Genomic DNA, 16,466 nt, shown 5'->3' with positions numbered 1-16,466 from the left:
GTAGCAGAATAGGAGAGTCTCACTCCTAGCAAAGGAGAAGCAGGCACAGAGTGGGCACCTTTCAGGACCAGGGAGTCTTGTGTCCCAGGTAGATTTACAGCAGCAGCAGCAGCAGCAGCGGCGGCCAAATCAGAGGACGAGACTTGGCATGAAATGGAGCTGACCTTGGGAATGCTGCCTTCCGTAGAACCAGAGCTAAGAGCCTTTGTCCAAGTTTGTTGGATAACTGGGGGTGGGGAGCATAATTGGCAGGACTGAGAGGTTTATAACAATGGCTAAAAGCTGTCGGGCTCAAGGCTGAGGTGCCTGTGAGCACCTTTTCAAAGTCATCCTCGCTGAATGGCTGTATTTTGCTGCCAACTTGAATTACAGCTCCTTTGATTTCCTGAATGTGGTTCTGTGTGGTCTGTGAGCTATTGTATTGGATTTTGGATCCAGTAAAGCAGTAAGATTGGTGCTGAGATGAATAGAAAGAGGTATGGGAGCGTTGGGGGGGGAAATGTCTGACACCATGGGAACTGGTTTTATGTTGCTAATACTGTTGATGGGGACAGTTCTCCTTTGTGAAGAGGTTGTGAAGAGTTCTTTGGTAAAGGTTGGATATGGTCGTTCTCATGCAGCTCTTGCTCTTTCTACATCAGCAAAAAGTGGCTCGATAGTTCTTAAATTTGCATACAAATTTCCATTGACCTGGGCCTTGCCGTCATCCCAACACTCCTCTGTAAGCCCCTTTTGAGAGGGAAAGTCTGCTCCAAAGCACCAGATCTCCTCTCTCAGTGGTTTCTTCCTCCACCTGCTGGCATAGTGTCTGCTCACTTTGCAGGTTTGAGTCTGTTCTGTTGACCACCTGGGAGTCCCAGGGTCTGAAGTTTCCCTGCACTTGAAGACTGTCTCCTGCTCATGAATCTCCCTGTCCGAGTTCTGTCTTCAGGGTGCTGGGGAACATACACTGTGCATATCTGAGCTAAAAACTGGAGACTTGAATTTGTTTAATCACTTATTTATAAGATAAACAGAGAAAGCACCAAGGAGAGAGCCCAGGCGCTTGCTGCAGAGGATGAACTTGCTGTTCCACCAGAGTGCCTGCTCTCCCAAGCAGCTTCTGGGGACAGCTACAGGCGGTCACTGCCGGGGATGCTCCCCACTTACCTCATTGGGCTCCCAAAGCCAGACATCAAAGGTGGGCTTCCGCAGAGCATCGATGGTCTCTGGAGAGAGCAGGTACTAGAAAGGATGAGAGTTCAACGTCAGCAGGGCAGGGCTTATGTCTCGGTGACAATGGCTAGTGACCTTGGACGTGATTCCCTTTCAAAATCCCCTGCATCCAGACCACAGGTCACGTATCATAGGAATTCTGCAAAGGTCCAAGTTATGGGGACAGAAATCCAAGGAGTGGTGTGAGGAGCTGGGTGTGAGAGAAGGGAAGTGACAGCACTCACGGCTGAAGGCACTTTTGGAGGGACAGAAAGGAAGTGCCTTCTCTTGTGCCACATGCTACACGACTCTCTTTGCATAGACATGATTTTGACTCAACAACCCTCCGCGTGTCTGAGCAGAACTCTGCTCTCCAGGGTGCTCAGTGGCCAATTTTTCTGCACTAAATCACGAGGCATTTCTTCTAAGCCTCCTCTGCGTAGATTTGAACCTCCAAACATTCAGTGAGCAGCTGATTGTGGTAACTGCTCTGCTCAAGGATTCCACATGACTCTCTCTAAGAGAGATTAATTTTATTGCCTGTAAGTTGTAGCTCAGCACATCTGACTTTAAACAAAATAAAAGAAAATGAATTCAAGCAAAAGACTTGGCATACATTCAAATGTCAGCTATGGTGCTGAGTTTCCATCTTTGGGAAGCCATCGCTGGTCTAGCGATAGCCTGCAGAGTGTAGCTTGCTGACGGGCCTGAAGCCCCAGCTGGCTCTACAGACCCCACAGTTTAGGTTAATCTGTCACAAGGAGCATAGACTGCCGTTTTAGATAGAAGAAAACAGCGCTGGGAATCAGAGGCAGGCTTCTCCTTGGACTGTCTGTGTTCACAAAAGTGCTAATATAGAGGATGGAAGCTTTTAGACTCAAGCTATGGGATGTGATCCCCTGGGGCAGGATCTTGAGAGATTTGGCTCAGATTTTCTTAGAGATAAAGTCGCTAGTCTGTTCCAGTAGGTCCTCTTCCTGCCAAGGACTGGACACACTGCTGGGAGCTGGTGGGCACAAGCACTAACTAGTGGGCACTGGCGGCTGATAGGGGCACCAAGACTCCCTTCATTGCCTGCTCAAGTGCAGGCTGTATGGGAGACGCCTGGTACAGGGTCCTCATTTCTTCCATCTGGGGGTGCCACCACAGGTCACATTCAGAAAGACTGAATCTTTTCTCTTTCTTTAACATGGTGATAAAACACCTATCTCAAGAAACTTGCTACTATCTCCATTTCAGTTGCACCATTTAGTGATTGACATTAAGTACATTCACCATATTGTGCGGCCATCTCTGCTACCCACTTCTAGAAGCATTCCATCACCCTAAACAGAAACTCTATACCCTAATTCTCCCACCTCCTGGGCCTGGTAACCATCCACCCACTTTCTTTCTCTACGCATCTGTCTGTGTCAGACATTTCATATAAATGGGATCATACACTACATCTTTTTGACCCTGACTTACTGCACTCAAGGAACTTTGGGGGCATAATGTGTAGTTTGTGTTACTAACAAAAAGTTTGTTGTTGTTGTTAAGTGCTGTTGAGTCGTTTGTGACTCATAGCGACCCTATGTACAACAGCCCTAAGCCCTGCTCTATCCTGTGCCAATCTCATTGCCTCTGACACACCCATCCTGATTACCCCAGTCACTGAATCAATCCACCTCATAGGGGGTCTTCCCCTCCTGCGCTGTCCCTCCACCCTACCCAGCATGATGTCCCTCTCCAAGGACCCATCCCTCCTGGCAACATGTCCAAAGTATGTCAGATGAAGCCCCAGAATACTTGCCTCCAAGGAGTAGCCTGGTTTAACCCTCTCCAGAGTGAATCTGTTTGTTTTCCTGGCAGTCCATGCTACATTCAATACTCTTCTCCAGCACCACAGCTCAAAGGCATCAATTCTCCTTCTATCCTCCCTAGTCATTGTCCAACTCTCTGATGCATAACAAGTGATTGCAAAGACCATGGCCTGTATCAGACAGACCTTAGTCTCCAGGGAGACACCGTTGCTCTTGAGTGCTTTAGAGAGGTCCCTAACAGCAGACTTTCCCATCGCAATACGTTTTTTATTTCCTGGCTGCTGGTGCCAAGAGTGTTGACCATGGAGCCAAGCAAACTGAAGCTGTGAACAATATCAATCTCTTTGCCATCCATCCTGATGCTACCGATTGGTCCAGTGGTGAGAATCTTTGTCTTCTTGACATTGAGCCTCAGTCCATACTGAAGGCTGCAGTCCTTGACCCTCTGCAGTAAGTGCATGAGGTCCTCCTCAGTTTCAGCGAGCAGGGTTGTGTCATCTGCATAACGCAGATTGTTGATAGATCTTCCACCAATCCTAACACCACGCTTCTCCTCATAGAGCCCAGCCTCTGGGATAATCTGCTCTGCACACAGGTTGACAAGGTATGGAGACAGGACACATCCCTGGCGTACACCCTTCCCAATTTTGAACCATGCAGTGTTGCCCTGCTCTGTTCTAACGACTGCCTCTTGGTCCAAGTATAGGTGGTACAAATCTACCAGTGCTCTCCTGATGATAGAGAGGTAGTCTCCTTCTTTCAAAATGTATACAGCCTCAGAGACCTGAGGAAGGGTGGCTATGAGTCAGCATTGACACGGGGGCAGTGGGGTTTGGTTGGGGTTCTTGCACTCAGCGTATGTTTTCAAGGTTCATCCATGTGATGGTATGGATCAGGATTTTGCTTCTCTTTATGGCTGAGTTGTATTGATTGTGGTGAATACAAGATCAATATACAGAAGTCAGGGAGATTCCTTTGCAGTAACAAAGAAAATATGGAGAAAGAAAATAAGAAAGTAATAAAATATACGATAGCCAACCACAAATCGAGATACTTAGGAATAAATTTAATTTGAGACACAAAAGACCTTTACAAAGAAAATTACAAAACACTTCTGTGAGAAACAATAATAGAGCTAAATAAGTAGATAAATGTGCCCTGTTCATGGATAGGAAGACTCACTAGTGAAAATGACAATCCTACCAAAAGCAATTTACATATTCAATACAGTCCCAATACAGATATCAAATTCATTTTTCAAAATAGAAAAGGAAATTGGCAAGTTTATCTTGAAAGGAAAGAGATCTTAAATAAGCAAAGCCTTTCTGAAAATCAAGAATGAAGTCAGAGGCACAGCACTCCCTGATCTCAAAACCTACTACACAGCTGTGACAACCAAAACAGCACGGTACTGGTACACAGCCAGGCACATAGACCAATGGAACAGAATTGAGAACCTGGAAATTAACCCATCTGTCTATGGTCAACTGATAATCAATAAGAAAACAAATCTTATCAAATGCTATCAAATGGTGAAATGACAACCTCTTCAACAAACGGTACTAGCAAAACTGGACGGCTACCTGCAGAGAGTTGAAGCAGGATCTATATCACACACCATACTAAAAAATCACTCAAGATTCACCAGATGCTCTGCTGGAGAAGGAGGAACAATCTCCTCCTGTACCAGTCAGAACTGATTTGACGGTACACACACAAAAATAATAAAGTAAAATAAAAAAAAAAATCACTCAAGGGGATCAGAGACCTAGGGGGAAAGCCCAAAACTAGAAAGATAATAAGAGCCAAATAGAGATCAAGCTTTCTAGAAGGCCTAGCTCATGTTATACAGAGGCTGACAAATACAACCAGAAATACACAACCAGGAGAGGATAAAATTGATGAGTGGGACCTTCTAAACATTAAAACACTGTGTGCATCCAAAATTTTTTCCAACAGGGTGAAAAGAAAACATACTGACTGGGGGAAGACATTTGGCAATACTATTTCAGACAGGGTCTCATAACAAAACTTACAGAACCCTACAGGGCCTCCAAAAGGAAAAGACTGATAACCCAATTACAAAATGGTCAAAAGATATGGAAAGAATTTTCGCAGAGAAAGATATTCAGATGGCCAACAGACATGAAGAAATGTTCAAAATTTCTGGCAATCAGAGAGATGCTAATAAAAACTACAATGAGAGCCCATCTCAGCCCAGAAGGAGTGACAAAGTTTAACAGCAAGCAATAAAAGTTGGAGAGGATGCAGAGAGACAAGAACTCTCATACACTGTTGGTGGGATTGTAAAATGGTACAACCATTCTGGAAAGCAGTTTGGCACTTACACAAAAAGTTGAACATAGAAATTACATATGATCCAGTTATTCCACTCCTAGGAAGAAACCTTGAGAAAATTAGAACTGAGATACAAATGGAGTTTTGTACACCAATGTCCTTAGCAATGTTATTCACCATTGCAAGGACATGGAAATGGCTCCATGTCCAACTACAATCTAATGGACTGGGAAACTGTGGTGCATTCACACAACGGAATATTACACAGCACTCAGGAACAACAATTTAGAAAATTACTACATAATTTTGCTGAGTGAACTAATTCAATCTTACAAGGGCAAAGACCATTATTATAGAAATAGAAAGATAATTAGTAAAACATGCATGAGAATCCAAAGTGGGAGGATGAGAGCAGAGGGCTGAAGATGGGCATCGGGAAAATCTTAGGGTCATACAATTTGGTGTGTTGGAGGGACGAGGGGTAAAAGGAATGGGAAAAACCCAGTGGGGATCTAGAAAGACAGGGTAATTGTGGCATAGTTCAATGAGGATTAATTTTATAAAACCTAATGGGAACAATTCTATGAAACACAATGTGAATGAAGGATAGCGTGAAGCACAATGTACATGAATTTTGTAAGCAAACCAACACAAAATAAGACTTTTTAAAAAACTGTGGTTAAAGTATAAATAAGAAAACATAATGCCAACGCAACAATTTCAACATGTATAGTTCAGAGACATGGTTTACTCTTCAAGTTATATGACCATTCTCACCATCCTTTCCCAAATCACTCCACCATCATTAGCATAAACTCACTATCTTCTAAGCTGGGCAGATCTCATTTTGTCCATTCATTTATTGATGACTTGGGTGTTTCTACTCTTCCAGGAGCCCTCATTTTAGTTCAAAGATAAATAAAATATTGGTTAGGCCAGGATTTCACTCACATGTACAAAGACATTGTTGAGATGGGAGACTGAAACAATGAGATTATTCTCTTAGTCGTTTGAAAAAATAAAAAAAAAAATCCCCTGAGTCCTGGAGATTTGGGGTAAAAAACACCCCAAAATAACAAACCCAACCACAAACAAACAACAAAACATCTAGCAAAATGTTATGATGAAATATGTAAAGACTTGGAGTTAGAAAATTACAAGGACAGAACATGCTTGACTTTTTCAAGCAGAAATAACCAAAGAATAAAATGAAGCCTTGAATTGCAAAACTGAAGGATTCTATGAGCAAAATCTTGAATGACACAAGAAGCATCAAAAGAAGATAGAAGGAATGCATCCTTGTACCAAAAAGAAATGGTTAACAATGAACCATTTCAAGAAGCATCATGTGAACAAAACCAACAGTACTGAAGGAAGAAGTCCAAGCTGCACTGAAGGCATTGGCAAAAAAAAAAAGGTTCCAGGAATTAATGGAATTCCAACTGAGGTGTTTCAGCAAACAGAGGCAGTCCTGGACAGATGCCAAGGAATCTGGAAGATAGCTCCATGGCTAATCGACTAGAAGAGATCCAATTTTTCCCATTCCCAAAAAAGGTATATAGCAGAGTACAGAAATTAACAAACAATATAATTTTTATCACATACAAATAAACTCTTGCAGAAAATTATTAAATATTAACTGGAGAAGTACAGAAATTCAGGTTGGATTCACAAGAAGTCATAGAACAAGGGATAACATTGCTGATGTTAGATGAATCCTAGTGAAAGTAGAAATTGTCAGAAAGATGTTTACTAGTGTTTTATTGGCTATTCAAAGGCATTCAACTAATTGGATCAAAATAAATTATGGATAACATTGAGAAAAATGGCAATTACAGAAGAATTAATTGTGCTCATGTGAAATCTGTACATAGATCAAGAAACAGTTATTAGAACAGAATAAGCAGATACTACATGTTTAAAATTAGGGGAGATGTGTGGTTGTATCCTTTCACCTTCTCTGTTTAATCTGTATTCTGAGTAAATAATCAGCGAAGCTATATGAAGAAGAATGTGGCATCAGTATTAAAAACCTGTGTTATGCAAATTACACTGTTTTATTTGGACTTGGAGAATTTACTACAGAGGCTCAAAACTCCAGCTTTTGATATGGATTATACCTCAACATCAAGAAAGTAAAAATTCTCACAATGGAACCAAAAGGTGAGATCATGGTAGAGAAAAATATTAAAATTATCAGCAATTTCATTTTACTTGTATCACAATTAACATCCAAAGAAATAGTAGTCAAAAAAGTCAAATGACATAATATGTTGGGCAAATCTATTGTCAAAAACCTCTTTAAAAATGCTAAAGACAAAGATATCAGTTTAAAGACTAAGATGCACCTGACCCAAGTTGGGATATTTTTAATTCCTGCATAAACATGTGAAAGTTGGGCAATGAGTAAAGAAGATCAAAGAAGAATCTAGGCCTTTGAAAAGTATCCCGTGAACAGCCAAACGAACAAACAAGTCTGTCTTGGAAGAAGTGCAATCAGGGTGATCCTTAGAGGCAAAGATGGTGCAACTTCATCTTACAAACCTCAGACATGCTGTCCGTCCTTGGAAAAAAGACATACTTCTTGGGAAAGTGGGGGTTTGGGAAAGGAGAGAAACATCCTCAGCAAGACTGATTGACACACTGACTGCAACCACGGGCTTGAACATGACGGAGATTGTAAGGACGGTTCAGGATAACCACAAAGTTTGCCTCTTGAACTGCAGTCAACTGAGTGACACCTAATAACAATTCTAAGAACACGGTATTTGGACAAGGGCTGGTTCTCATCAAGCTGAGAAGTCTTTCATGCCAAATACTGACATTTTTCATAACAATTATATATACCTAGGGAACAAGTGATTCAGTGACATGGACTTTAAAAATTATATATATTTACAATTAAAGTTATTTAAAGTAACGCTGGTTATAAAAACCATTTACTAGTCCACAGCAAGGGCTGGAATGGACAAGAGTGAGGAGTTTACAGTAACGTTGCACAAAGTAAAGAATGGTCAGGGATCTTTTTTGCTAAACAAATGTCAATGAGAAAAAGCATGAGCCCTAAGATAAACAGGAGGCCTGTGAGTCCAGGGGTGTGGAGGATGCTGTGTTTGTAGACATGAAGATAGCTGGATCACCAAGAGGAGGCCTCCAGGCCTCGGTGGCCAGGCAGGGAGTGCTGTGGTTTGGGGTTGTAGAAAAAGACAGTCACTCTCTTTAGATATAGAATTTCAGTTTTACCTTGGGGTAAGGCGGGACATCCCGTCGAGGTGTCAACTTCTTGTTGTTATCAAGGAAACTGTACTTGCAGGGACAATTGGTCCTAAAAAGGGGGAAACATTAAAAAAATAAAAAGATCAGTTCTGGCAAGATGGTTTCAAACTTTTTTTTTTAAAAAAAAAACTTTTCAGTAAAATATGTTAGGAAACATTACAGTTCAACCACTTTAAAGGCTACACAACATTACATACACTTCCAAGTGCCTATTCTCCCCGTGAACAGACTGTGCACCCCTTCAGCAATGACTCCCCACTTCTTGGAGCCTTTGGGAGTACTGATAGCTGTGGCCTCCAAGCATTTTTCTAGTCCAAGTTTTTCAAGAGAAGTCACACACCATTTGCTCTTTTGTGTCTTATTTCACTGGTCATAATGGTTTCCAGGTTCATCAATATTGTACCTGTAGTAGAACTTTATATCTTTTTATGGCTAAACCCTATTCCATTTTGTGCATATACCACACTTTGTTGATCTGTCCACACCTGGCTTGTTAAGGGAGCTGCCACAGGTGGTTTGCTAGGAACTCACAGGTCAGTCAATGAGCAGGTGGGGTAAGTCAGTGTGTCAAATGGAGCCGATGATTTGCCAAGAGGGCATCACTAAGGGGGAGAAGAGTGTGATAAGATTCAAACTCAAACTCACTACCTTCAAGTCGATACCAACTCAAATCAACCAGCCCTCCACTGTGTTTCCCAGGCTGCAAATTTTAATGGGAGGAGACTGTGCGTCATTCTTTCATGAAGCCACTGGTGGATTTGAACCAGGAGAGACGTGTGGTCTTTTGTTTAACAGCACAGCATACAGAAGTACCCACAAAGAATTTATATCATAGAAAGCTGTTTACTCTGGGGACTTTATTTTGGGAAAAGCCTTAAGCAGAAGCAAAGAGCTCTCAGCATAAAAATGGTTTTTTTGCAACATTATTTATTGCTACAAGAACACAAACTAGAATCTGTCTACGTGTCCCCAAATAGGAAATAATTTAAATCATTGTGGCACTTCATCAGAACAGAGACACAGGACACAGCCCTTATGCACTCCTTTCCTGATTTTGAACCATGCAGTGTTTCCTTGCTTTGTTCAGCTCCTAGTCCATGTATAGGTTTTGCATGAGCACAATCAGGTGTTCTGGGATTCTCATTCTTCTCAAGGTTACCACACTTTGTTGTGACCCATGCAGCCAAATGTTGTCAATAAAACACAGACATTCCTCTGGTACTCTCTGCTTTCGATTAAAATCCACCTGAAACTAAAGAGGGCCTGAAACATTTGGCAAAGGACCAAGAACTGTAGACTGTAATATAGACTGAAGTGTGACATCAAGAAGATGAAGATTCTTACTAGTGGGCCAAATGGCAGCACCCTGATAGATGGAGAAGAGACTCAGATTTTTAACAATTTCAGCTTGCTCGGTTCCACAATCACACCCTTGGCACCAGTGTTCAGGAAATCAAAAGACAAGCTGCATTAGGAAAATCTGCTGTCAGAGAATTCTCCAGAGTGCTGAAGAGCAAGGCTATCATCTAAAAACTAAGGTGTGCCTGATACAGGCCGTGGTTTTTGCAATTACTTGCTATGCATCAGAGAGATGGACAGTGACAAAGGATGACAGAAGAAGAATTGATGCCTTTGAATTGTGGTGCTGGAGAAGACTACTGAACATACATACCATGGACTCCAAGAGAACTAATAGGTCTGTCCTGGAGAGGATGAAATCAAGTTGCTCCTTGGAGGCAAGGATTTTGTTAATCCGACTCACATAATTTGGGCATATAGCCAGGAGAGACGAATCTTTGGAGAAGGATGTCATACTTGGAAGGGTTGAGGGACAGCACAGGAGAGGAAGATCCCAGACGAGATGGATTGACCCAATAACGGGTGATGAGTTTAGATGTATCAAAGACAGTGAGACTGGCTCAGCATAGAGCAGGGTTCAGAGCTACTGTGCATAGTGCCCTTACGAGTTGTAGTCAATGGCACATAACAACTACAACGTGGTTCTTTAACATGATGGCTGCTATAAGAATGACTATTACTTGAGACAGAAGATTTGAAGCAAAAAAGGAAAATAAAAATATTGTTGGCTATACATCCACAAACGCTAGTACTGCAAAGGAATAAAAAAGAAAATGAGGAAACTATGTGGACAAAAAAATATGAATACTATTGTTTTCTTTTGGAAAAAAATCCATGAGCTGTATGTTAACTACAATGTAGTTACTGAATTGTTTAGTTACAATTTATTTGTAACTAACAATGGGTCTAGGTGAAGAAGCAAGTGTTTGTGGTTGAAGCATTCATCTGTTAATGAATGGTGAGCAGTTTGCACCCACCTGATGCTTTGAGGGAGGAAGACCAGTTTTATTTCATTGTTTCCCTCCTTATTGAAGCAGAGGCACTTCTATAAAGATTTACAGCCTTGGAAACACCATGGGGCACTGTTGTTGTGAGTGGGAATTGATTGATGGGTTTTGAGCTGTGGCTTGTTCTCAATGTTATTAAGTGAAGAAAGATTACAACAGAGTGCTTTTAAAGTGATTTTCAAAAACAGGTATCTATACATAGAAAACATCTGGAAGGTTTAAACCCCATCAATCCCATCATTAATTTGACTGCTGTCATCATGCTGATTTTCCTCCCTCAGTATATTCTGCAAGTTTTACAACGAGTCTGTGCTTTTAAACCCCAAATCATAAATCTCTTTCCTGGTGGAAAAAAGAGCTTCCAGTATCATTTTCCTGGCATGCAGCTATTCCTTTCCCCGGCTTGATGCTTGCAGAAATCCTCAGAAGTTACCTCAACAGTTTGCTGTGCAGAGGGAGATTTTAACACCAACTGAGAGAAAGAATAACTGAGTGAATGATCCACTAAAATGCACCCATAAAAGGACTTTTGTTGCCACCCCGGACCACGATCAATCCCATACACACATTTCTGAGCGGCAATGACCTTGTTCTGTGTAATTAAAATACATAGTCTTATTATTATTGCTTCTCTGCCTTTAACCTCTTTTGTATATATGTTTAGGGGTCCCTGGGTGGTGCACGTGGTTAAGCAAGCTCTCAGCCACTAACTAAAACGTTGGCGCTGTTCCCCAGAAGTGCTGGGGATGAAAGGCCTGGTGATTCACTCTCCACAAGCAGCCACTGAAGACCACGCAGTAGTCCTTCCACACGCACAGAGGTGTGGGGCTTGTTTGTTTTATTGGCACAGCACGTACACACCTGTGGCCTAGGTAAGTCTGCATTTCTCAAAGGGGTTATGAAAGCTTTGACCAAGCAACATGGTGTCACTGCTGGGATCCAGCTGTTTCCCTGAACTCCTGACATGGAAGAAAATGTGCCCTGTGCCCAGCCACCCTGCCTTTCTGGCCCAGGCTGGTTAGTGCCTGGCTTCTGCATCTTGTTGCCACGGGAACCAGCATCCTCTTCACTCACTGTGCAGCTGGTACCAGGCCTTTTCTATTGTCTTTGCAGTGGATTTTCTCTTTCATTTTCTTGACTCTGTCCTTCCTTCCCTGGGGGCTCAGTCTGGTCAAGGACCATTAGGCGGGTATGAAAGCACAGATTGCAGGTCCTCAGTGCCCTCTGCGGGCAGTTACCCAGGGCTTTGTGCTGCAGCACACCATGTGTCGGGGCTGGTATAATGCAGGGGCTGGACGGATGGCCACCCCAAAGGCCTGGCTGGGTCCTGTCTGATATATGGAGAGGCAGAAAAATCTTGAGACCTATGCAGGGAGTCTCAGAGCAGCACAGCAGCGCATCTCAGCAGGCGTCTGATGGCCTGAGAATGATGTGATTCCAAAAGGCAGGTCTGACTCCACCCAGGTCCTGAGGCCCTGCTGCACTGTGGGGATGTGGAAAATGGGGTCACTCTCTCAGCAGCCACTCCTGAGGGCACAGACTGTGCACTTCTGGAGTCAGGCCGACCCCATAGGACCAGGCTGCTCAGTCACACACACTTCTCCCTCATGGCACATGGCAGTCACATCTTAACAAGTCAGCGCTTTGGATTCTAAATTGCTCCAATGTCACCTCATCTCACACTTAAAATGGAACTCCAGCATTGATGGAGACAAAGGGTACACAACCCAAATGACTTACTGGTCTCTCTCAGAACATATGGACAGAAAGCAGAGCAGAGAGTTATTTTTGTGGGGTTGTGGGATAGGGTCTGAGTTGGGGGATCTGATCAGAATCCAAGATGTTGTTGCCTTCCCCTCCAACCCCTTTTCTTTTTAAACTTGAGAGCAGTTTACTTGGTTTGCATTTGTCTTGTCACACTTCCGTGGGAGCCATGAACGCTGTAGCTGACACAGCGCTCAGGAAGCCAGGGGTCTGAAGGGCCCATGTTCTTTGGGTTAGGACCTGGGATCTTTGAAGCTCACCTCCTGAAGAGCGTACAGGGTCTCTCAGTGCTTCAGTGACAGCACACAGCCTCTTGGTGAGGCCCAGAGGGTACCTGTGAGCTGACCATCTCACCCTCACTCCAGGGCTCTTCCTCCTGTACACTCTGAAGCCACGTCCCTGATGAACAAGCTGGCCAGGTCACCCTGGGACACATGGTCCTGATGTGCCCCACACTGGCCTGCCATTCGTCTGTTACAGCCTACTGGCTGCACACCTGGCCACAGCAGCTGGTCACCATCCATGAGAGCTCGGCCACAGAGCAGATGGGGCGTGGCTAATTGGAGTTTCTCACCTGGGCATTAGGACCAGCTGCAGGAGGGAGGTCCAGCACTTGCAGCAGGGACCACTGGCAGCCAGAGGGCGAGGATGAAGTTCACTCTTGGAGTTATGAAGGCCCAGAGCTAAGAGCACCAGATGGCCAGGGGTCTGTTGGTCTATCTTCTGCCCGCCACTCCAGGTCCCAGGCTGGCCTCAGTGAAACTACATGGTTCATGCCTGCTGTCATGTGAGGGGCCCTGTCTCTCCCCCCTCAAAGAGTCTCTTATCAGAAGGATGAGGAGGATGAATTCTTTACATGGAATTTTCAACGGCCCCAAATTCCTTTGCCCAACTCTCCTCAAGTCAAATGGGGCAAGCTAGTCCTAAATTCAATATGGCCATAAATAAGTGTGGCAAAATGTGGCACAGTCCACAAAGACCTTCAGACATAGCTCCAAAAGCACCGCCTCCAGGCAGCCTTCCTTGATAAGCTGCCCGGACACTTTGTAAGTCAAATGGTTTTTACCATCCACTTTCTTTAAAAAACGATGCCCATTTCTTTCTGGCAGCTAATACAACTCAGCAAAACCATTTTTTTTTTCCTCTGGGGGGAATCTTTCTCCTTCGTATGCAGTCACCTACATCGCTTCACTCGGCCATAAATTCTCTGTACTTTAACACTAGGCCCCGAGTTGATGTGGGCTGCTTCCGGACTGAACAGGGAGTCCTGGTGGCCTAGTCTATGGGGAGTTGTGTTGCTAACCCAAAGGCCTCGCCTCTCTGGTGGTTCAAATCCACCCTCAGCTCTGTGGGAGAAAGATGAGCAGTCTCTTCCCGTGCAGTTTACAGCCTCAGAAACCCAATGGAGGGTCAGCTATGAGCTAGTTCTCAGGAGATAGTAGCGAGCTGAGTTAATTGTGGGAGCTCTGGTGGCCCAGAGAGTAAGAAGTTGCACTGCCACATGAGAGGTGCTGCCAGCTGCTTCCCAGGAGAGGGATGGACCATTTCCTCCCATGTGTTTGACAGCCTCTGAAAACCTGCTGCAGAGTCAGCCAAGAGTCGGTTCTGACTCAATGATGACACATAACAACAACAACAATAGAAATGGAATTTTATAAGTTGCCATTTTATGCGAAAGAAAACCCCAAAGCACACCCCACAGACCTTACCTGTTGCTTCTGGCTGCTAGCTCCTCCCTCATCTTCTTGATGTCACTTTTGCATTTCTCAATCTCTACCACCTTCAGTCCTTCCACTGGCAACAAAGAGAAACAAGGAGGGGTTTACCCTGAGTTCACCTGGACACTGGTTCTTTCTGTCTGGGGAGGAAACCTGGCACAGCTCAGGCTCCGATGGCCCTGGCATTACTATCTGGGCTGTGGTGGCCAAGTTCCACTGGTCACATCTGTGGTGCCTTGAACTCCCTCATCCCTCCCCACTTCCCTCACCCCTACTCCAGTCTCTGGGCCCTTCATGCTGTCACCTTTTGCCTTTTCGGTCTTACCCTGGATTGCCAATGAAGAAAATGGGACAAAGAAGTCTTTTACCCTCAAAAGAAAAGAAAGAGGGGGAAATGTGGCCACATTGCACATTAAAATCCACTGGAAGGCTCAGAAAAGCCACAGGCCTTCCCAGCAAGGATTAAAATCTCATTAAGATAAAAGCAGTTCATTAGGGGTGTCCCCCACGGAGAGTAGTTAACTAGGAAAAACTGCTAGCTTAAAGCATCTGAGAAATAAACAGGCCAAGCTAACTCAGGGAGCCCTGTGGCAGGGCTGAACCCCCAAAGACATGATCTTATTTTTCATCAAAAAGCAAACTGGTTTCTTTAGGGTATATTCCCAGTAGTGCAATTGCTGGATCAAACAGTATTTCTATTTCCAACTTTTTAGAAAGCACCATACTACCTTCCATAGTGGTTGTACCATTTTACACTCTAATAGTGAATAAGGGTTCTGATTTCTTACAACCTCACCAGTATTTGTTGTTTGCTGCTTTGTTGAACTTTGCTATTGTTACTGGGGTGAGATATATCTCATAGTTGTTTGGGTGTGCATCTCTATTAGAGATACAGATTTTGAACATTTCTTCATGTGCTTGTTAGCCATCTGAATGTCTTCTTTGGTGAAGTGTCTGTTCATATCCTGTGCCCATTTTGTGATTGGGCTGTTTACCTTTATCTTGTTTTGGTGCTGAAATATTCTATAAATTCTAGATATGTCTCTTATCAGACACATCATTACCAAATATTTTTTCCCAGTCTGTGGCTTTCCTTTTCATCCTGCTGGAGTTTTCTTGATGTGAATAGGGAACTTCCCCCAAAACAGATATATGCACACCCAAAGAGATAGAAGCAACCCAAGTGCCCATCAACAAATGAATGGATAGAGAAGCTGTGGTATAGTCACACAATGGAATATTACTCTGCACTGAAAAACAAGGAACTCATGCAATATTATTCAAAATATTGTCCCTGGAGGACATTATGCTGAGTGAAGTATCTCAGTCACAAAAGGACAAATACTGTATTATGCCACTGTTATAAAACATGACTGACATTGGGGGTTGGGGGGACAACTAAGAAAAAAGGGGATGAATAATGAACACTGTATTTGAACAAATGAAATAAAGGATTGTTTAAAAGGAATATATGATTTGGTATTATTTGCATGAAAATAGTCCAGAATAAGAGGTGCATAGTCGTCTGGGGGTGGGGGAAGGAAATTGTGCAACAATAAATGAAATTTTTAAAGAGAAAAGTGATCTGGGGAGGTGGTTAGGGAGGAAAATGTGCAATAATGAAATGAATGGAAATCTAAGTTTTCTGTAAACTTTTGTTAAAAATCACAATAAAACATTATTTAAAAAAAAAGCAAACTGATATTTCTATCCCTGACAAGGGTCAAACTTCAAGGCACTCATCTTGTATATTTAGAAAGAAATGCTGCCACGAAGCACTTTGGAGAGGCCTTTAGACTACAGTCGGTTTACAAGTCATAAAAAAGATTAGATTTTTATACTTTGTAATCACATCTCAATTTTCATGCAAAAGGATGCTGCCCACGATGTCACCCTGTTCTCCCTTCCACTGAGCCTGGCTCTGAATAACTGCTAAAAATAAAACATGAAAGATTTCAACAGGAAAAACAAAATAACCTACTGACTGTGACTGTCGCTAACAATTCTCTGCCACCCCCTGAGGAGCTGCCAGCTCTTCACCTGTCCTG

General features: G+C 43.3%; 1 protein-coding gene across 1 annotated transcript in view; it reads right to left on the bottom strand.

Annotated features, from left to right (window-relative positions):
• PDE9A (phosphodiesterase 9A) overlaps positions 1-16,466 on the bottom strand; it is a 153,669-nt gene that overhangs the window by 16,333 nt on the left and 120,870 nt on the right. Inside the window, exons 7-9 of the mRNA XM_006894049.1 lie at positions 14,410-14,494; positions 8,538-8,619; positions 1,150-1,224 (exon numbers count right to left, since the gene is read on the bottom strand). Of these exons, the coding sequence (XP_006894111.1) occupies positions 1,150-1,224; positions 8,538-8,619; positions 14,410-14,494 (242 nt within the window). The remainder of the gene's footprint in view (positions 1-1,149; positions 1,225-8,537; positions 8,620-14,409; positions 14,495-16,466) is intronic.

Source organism: Elephantulus edwardii, unplaced genomic scaffold, assembly GCF_000299155.1.
Source record: "Elephantulus edwardii isolate Elephantulus edwardi_28Jun2011 unplaced genomic scaffold, EleEdw1.0 scaffold00133, whole genome shotgun sequence".
Lineage (NCBI taxonomy): Eukaryota > Metazoa > Chordata > Mammalia > Macroscelidea > Macroscelididae > Elephantulus > Elephantulus edwardii.
This window is presented reverse-complemented; position numbering and strand designations above follow the sequence as displayed.